At 39.8% G+C, this 6,880-nt stretch overlaps 1 protein-coding gene across 2 annotated transcripts in view; it reads right to left on the bottom strand.

The window, feature by feature from the left end:
• Positions 1-623: 623 nt before the first annotated feature.
• The window catches only part of pdgfd (platelet derived growth factor d), a 52,933-nt gene continuing 46,676 nt past the window's right edge, over positions 624-6,880 (bottom strand). For both annotated transcript variants that reach the window (XM_031743262.2, XM_039598336.1), the window contains one exon: positions 624-1,340. In XM_031743262.2, coding sequence (XP_031599122.1) covers positions 1,206-1,340 — 135 coding nt within the window. In that variant the 3' untranslated portion in view covers positions 624-1,205. The remainder of the gene's footprint in view (positions 1,341-6,880) is intronic.

Genomic DNA, 6,880 nt, shown 5'->3' with positions numbered 1-6,880 from the left:
GGTAATTCCCACAGATCTCTGCAAACTTACAGAGCCGTGTGTGAGACTGTGACACACATGAGCATTTAGAAAATAGAAGACAAAATGTGAAACTATCATAAAAGCATCGCTCTCCTCTCATCCCGACGTGCTGGTGATCTACAAATAGAAGGCTCGATTTCCCCTTTTCCATCAGCCTCCTCTCCTATAAACTTCCTGTTTCCCTCTCGCTTTCCTCTGCTGTGCGTTCAGGGTCTAAGTGTCGCGGTTTTATCCGCGTTAGCAGAATTCTGCTTAGCAGCTGGAATGCCAGGAATGCTTGGAAAATTGGGCACAGTGCAGGAGCCGGATCTGACATTTTCTTTGATGTGTTCGAGTCGGAGGCAGCAAGAGAGAAAGAAAAGAAAGACGCATGAGCTGTGTGGATGGACGGACAGATAACGAGGAGGATGATATCCAGACAAAGTAGAAGAAGCCTCAGGATTCTGTATAAATAACTACAGTTTTTGGGGTTTTGGAAGCCTGGAGTGGATGTGTGTGCATGTAAATGTGTTAATGTGGAGGGCTGTAGTTAGCCTGGAGGTTGTAGTTCATATCAAGATAAAGTGTTATTTTTGTGTAAACTTCCTTCAGCCCATCCCGCCCCCCCCCCCTTCTGTTTCACACTCACTCATCTCAGCATGCTCCTGGCAGTTGCCTGAAGTTTCTAGAAACAGTCTTATTTTAACACAAAAAATGCAACAAAACATGTGAAATAAAAGTAAAAGACTTCTTTTCTAGGCCTTGGAGAAAAATTCAGGTTCAGTTCAATCAGGCTGGCCTCCCTTACAATCCTTTCATCAAAATGTAAATTTAAGTTTACAACAATGACGGTTTTAAAATTTGGGAGGAAAGAAATTGGATTGAGTTTAATGGGAATTTCTTTGGAAGACATTAACACTCATACCATACATGTAATGTTTAAATGCAGCATGAACAGTGAAGACAGAAATACCAAGTTGCAGGAATGGTAAATAGCAAACATTGGGATGGGAGTTGCATTTACAGGATTTGCAGGTTTGGCCCATAGACAGAGGAAAGGTAAGTCATGACGCGAGCTGCAGTTTACAAGTCAATTGTTACCTTCTTCTTTGCTGCATGTTTGTCAGCGGTGCTATTATTATATGAAGTCCATTGCAAAATAGATAGAAAGGACAACTCGTCTAACAGTTCCAGATGTGTCCGCCTCAGCGAGGGGGCTGGGAGGGACACGCGCACTCACACTGTTCATGATGTGAGAGGAAAATTTCATCAATGACCCAGCGAACCTTTGGACTCTGATGGCGCTGATACCGAATGGGGTCTGGAGCGTACTTCAGCACCTAGAAGAGGCACAGAGGGAAAAAAAATGTTAAGGACGCAGAATGGGAATGAAAATGGGCACAAATTATTTCTTGTTTTCTTGTTTTCCGTCTCGTTGCCAAACGTTGTTTTGTGTTGTCAAGTGATTGTATTTGTTGAATCCCATTTGAATGTAAAAGAGAAAATATCAAGAGGAAGCACACCAGTCGTGACAAAACACTACAAGAGTTCAACAACAACAACAAAAGAAGAGGAACTGCTACCTGAGAGGATTTGAATATGTCAGAAAACCTGGCTTTGAAGCAAGTGGGGCAGGTCAAAAATGTAGATTACAAAGTCAAGGATGATGGGGTAGTCATGAAAAATCATCTTCTCCTGGCTTTTCGGGAGTTTCTGTTCTCCCTGTTTATTATAAGTGGCTACACTAAAAATCTGTTCATGTCTTAACCTTAGCAGGAGCTTTTCCCATTATCAGGTAATAAGGAAAACATTAAGTTACCAAAAGAAATGTTTACTGGGAAATACATAGCACTGGCATCATCATTTGATTTAGTGACCATTTGCTGCATTTCCTCTTAATGTAAAAACACAGCAAAAGTACAAACTGTTCCACAAATGATGCAGCAAATTTTTTTTCCAAAGCTCAATGAAAGAGAGGCGACCAATGATTAATGTCAGGACTTCCCAGAAGTGAAACGTTAGTGTGAGTAATAACGTGTTTCTAGAGAAGTTAAGTCACTGAAGGAGGCAGCTACAGGTCCGTGATTACCGGCAAGGAGAAGAGTGAACAAAGCAAGTCTCAGTCTCTGTATCCTACTCTCTCTTAGACGCACACACAAATACACTCATGAGAACCCAAACTGCAGTGGTTCTGTACTCTGCAGTGCAATGTGTACCGACACAATACACTTTTTTTTCCCTTTTTTACACACATAGCACCATTACAACCCCAAATCCCACTTTTGTCTAAATTGTCATTGTATGATTTTTAACAGTGAGAGAAAGAGAGACAGTGAGAGAGAGAGAGCCCTATGGACTATGTTTCAATAATGATGCTATGCAAGAACAAAGACACAAAGAGATGGAGGGAAGTGACAGAGAAGAATGAATGGCAGGCTTAAAGGACAAGAATGGTGGATTGCAAAGGGATAAATTGAAAATGGGAATTGGGTAGAATGAAAGGATGATGGAAACCCAGAGAGAGGGAGAGGAAGGGAGAGACAGAATGCTTACAATGCATGGAGATATGGAGAGATTAGAAAGAGAAAGACAGAGGCGGCATACAAAGCACTGAGAAGAGAAGTGGAGAGAAAGCACGAGACTGATGGTGCATTGCTGTTTCATTGTTGATGCAGCCCTCGCTACTACTCGCCCAATTTCTCCCTGCTTGTCCCTCACTCTGCATCTAAATCACTTCCTCTCAGTCCTCTCAGTCCCTCTTTCATTCGCTCACTCTCTTACTTCCACAGCATCGTGTACCTAGCACGTAGTGGAACTTTTAAACGTCGTTCTCGTGCTTGAATAAACCTGCTTCACCTTTCTGTAACATTTCTGTAACCAGACTCGCTGCACCATACAAAGAACAAATCTAAAATAATGATTTTTATGGCCTAATTAATTTTTTTTTGTTTGGATTTGGGAGTGCTGATAAAAAAATAAATATAAAAATAAATAAATAATAAAAGTCCTACTGGTGTATTGCTAGCTCAGCATTTCACTGGGCTTAAAATGTTGCTATGTATCTGAGGATTTTCATACATCTGAGTAACACACACACAAAAAAGTATCTTATTAGTCTACTATGGGCCTGTAATCTGATATGAGTGATATGATATTAGTCTTAGTGCTGATATATTACATTTTAGAGTTGGATGTCTCGAGACCGGTCTTGGTCTCGAGACCGGTCTCGAGACCACTTTTACGTGGTCTTGGTCTTGTCTTGGTCTCAACGGACTTTTGTCTTGGTCTCGGTCTTGGTCTCGCTGTTTCGGTCTTCCGTTCTCAAATCGACATAGTGTTCGGGAGATTTGGAGTCAGCCATCAACGGAGCGGGGGGGTGGCTTACTGGGCTTAAGCCCGGGTCATTTTTTCAGAAGCATGGGGTTTTTTGGAGTGTAATTTGTTAGTTAGATGCCTGGCTGACAACTGTATAAAACAAAAACAACACACGAAGCGCAGAGCGCACCGTCGTAAATTCCCCCTAATTTTGGTATGATCCGAGCTCAGGCACTAGGCGACTGAGCACAGCACTCATGTGAGCGAGGGGGGAGAAGCTGCTGCCTGCGAGTTTGCTGCAGACAGAGGAGAGCTTAAGTTTGACCAGGTACAAAAGCAAATCATTCGTACTGAACTAATAATGTAAATATGATGGTGTATCACAAAAGATTGATATCAAACTGATCAGTTGGTTGCGTTACTTACTCTTCGAGTGAATCAACAAATGGATCAATAAAAAGCCGAACGACAATGCTGATTTTTTAGAGAGTCTTAGCTTACATTTCATGTTTTCAATTCTTACCCTCCACGGCTAAACAAACTCTCTAAATCGGTTTCAGTTGTGTACTGATGAACACAACAATGGACATAAGGAGCTTCTTTCAAAGAAAAAACTCAGGTAGATGTTATTTTATATATTATGCTTTGTATGTTGTTCAGTATATCTATGCAAAACAAGAGGAATTTCAATACACAGCAGTATATTCACAGATGAAACCAGATATTTACATACACTTTAGGGAGAAAGCATAAAAACTTTTTTTACTGTTAAACATCACTTTAGAGTAAACTTTTGTTTTAGATAAATGTTGAAATATCTTTTGAATTAGTTAAATGTCAGAATAAAAAGAGGGAGCTGTCTATTTTAATCACTTTCATCAAATGTAGGAGTACATATACACTAAGTTTATTGTTAATTAATAAGAAAACTCCAGACGATTCCATTCTGAGCTGAAGAAGCTTCTGATAGGTTAGTAGAGTCCATGTGAGTAAATTGGTGGCACACCTGTGGATGTATATAAGGCAAAACACAGAGCCTGTTTCTGTGACATGTGAAAATCAAGAGATGTCAACCAAAACACCAGGAACAGAATTGTGGAGCTCCATAAGTGTGGCTCAATTTTGAATACAATTTGGTGCCATTTGCAATTAAGAAATACATATAGTTTCTCTCTTTACTCTTAAAGTTAACAAATATGTTTTTTATATTTATCAATCTAAAAAAATAAACATTTAGTCTGATTTGATGTTACAATTAAAAAAGTGTTTGTGTTTTTATCTGAAGAGTTTGTAAATATCTGGTTTCAACTGTATATTTGATGATGTTGGTGTTTGGCTTGATTGTCAGCACAAAGAGGGAGAGAGAGGAACAGAGAGGGAGAGAGAGAGGCGAATGAGGACAGATGGAACAAGAGCAGGTGAGACACACGTGTTAGTCAAATGGTTGTTTGCCAAAACTCATCAGAACATGTATCTAGTACCTGTTTCTTTTTAGATACCATTTGTTACTTTTCAAATTCTATATTTATTAAGTTATGCAGGCTTGTTTGCACAACAAGGCTAAATAATTATATAAACTTTTCTGAATCTAAATAGTGTATTTTGGTAGAATTAAAAAATAAGTGTAGTGCAGGTCTATGATGATTTTCAGTGCTACTATCATCTAGTTCTGATTCTGGTTCTGTCTTGGTTACTGTTGTAGTCCTGTTTTAATTCCGGATCAGTTCTGGGTCTGGTTGAATTGGGGTTTAGTCCCTGTGTCTTGATACAGGCCCGACTTTGTTCTGCCTTGCTGCTTAATTAAAAAACTAGTTTAAGGTGTCCTGCATATGTATATAGAAGTAATATATATATATATATATATGAAGTCATTCTTTTTTGAACAAAACTCAAAACAGAGCCTAATAATCTTTCAGTCATTTCTACCCTCACTTAATTTCCTTTCGCTGCTCAGCTCTCACACAGTGGCTCAGTTATGCTCCAATCCCTCCATATTGTGGCCAATCACATGCGAGGATATAGGATAATATCAATATGTGAAAAACAGAGAGGGTGAGAGACGCGACAGTCAAGTGGAGCGTGCGTCTGTCCTCTCAGCAAGTGAGTGAGACCGTAGACAGCGGTGAGGAGGGCTGAGCGAAAGCAAAAACACATAAATATGCCTGACACCCGTAAACGAAGCAGCATCTGGCTGCAGTTTAAAGACTTTTTTTGTCTCGGTCTTGGTTTTGGTCTTGGTCTCGTCTCGACTCGGTCTCGGTCTTGGTCTCGTCTCAACTTGGTCTTGGTCTTGGTCTTGTCTTGGTCTCGATACCCTCTGGTCTTGGTCTTGTCTTGGTCTCGATACCCTCTGGTCTTGGTCTTGTGTTGGTCTCGGATTAGGCGGTCTTGACTACAAGTCTATTACATTTAGCTATAATAAAAGTGCATTATAGGTTTTTCTTTGTTTGTAATAGATGCAGAAATGTTCTTACAGGACTGCTGCAGATAAATATCAATGCTTAACGATAAGTTCTGTGGCACTTGTCACAGGCTGGGTCTCTGACCCAGCATTTTGTGTTTTATTTTGTAATTTTTGAAGTTTTCATGTTAGTTTGGTTATAAGTTTGTGCTGTTCTTATTTAGGGGTTAGTGGAGGTTAAGGTTAGTGATTATTCATCATCTGTCTCGTTGGTTTCTGTGTTTGGTTCCTTGTCTAGTCTGTCATGTGTGTTAGGCCTGTTAAGTTTGTGTTGTCGTGTCTAAGTCTGCATGTTTCCTGTTTTATTTTGAAAAGGGTCTTGTGTTCTGTGTTCATGTGGTTAGTTTTACTCTTTCCTGTGCATCATTATGTTTATCCTAGTCAGCTGTTTCCTCATGTGTCTCCACTTCCCCTGATCACCTCATGTGTGTATTTAAGTCCTCTGTTTTCTGAATGTCGTTGTCAGGTCATCTGTTATCCCCACCATAGTCTTAGTCATAGAGCTTCATAGTGTTTGTTTCTTAGTGTTTTTAGTTTGCTTAGGGTTCCATGTTTAACTCCTGCCATCATCCAAATAAAGGATCGCTTTTTGTTTAAACCTGCAACTCCTGGTCTACATCTGCTTTTGGGTCCTGTTTCAAAAAACACACCGGCGCACCCCGCCGTGACAGCACCGGCTCCAAGTGTGGTTTTGGGAGACTGACACCTTCTCAACTTTTACAGTTTAGTTAGGTCTAGGCTGTTGGGGCTTTCCCATGATGCACTGAGTATTTCTTCTTCACCTTCACCTTTTTTTCACTCACTATGATATCATACGATTGTTGGGATTTTCTCTGTATTTTATACCTTAGAATGTAAAGCGCCTTTAGGCAACTGTTGTTGTGATTTGGTGCTACATGAATAGAATAAAGCTGAATTGAATTGAATTTAAAGGAAATAAGGAGCGGAAAGGGGTGAATGGAGTTGAAAAAGACTTTCAAATGTTTATATATATATATATATTTATATATATGCTTTTTGTATTACTGGACTTTGTGAATATTACAGTACTTTTGCAATTATACATTCTGTCCACTGACTCATTCATCGCCAAGTGTGATCAGG

The sequence above is a fragment of the Oreochromis aureus genome, linkage group 14 (genome assembly GCF_013358895.1).
Source record: "Oreochromis aureus strain Israel breed Guangdong linkage group 14, ZZ_aureus, whole genome shotgun sequence".
NCBI classification, from domain to species: domain Eukaryota; kingdom Metazoa; phylum Chordata; class Actinopteri; order Cichliformes; family Cichlidae; genus Oreochromis; species Oreochromis aureus.
This window is presented reverse-complemented; position numbering and strand designations above follow the sequence as displayed.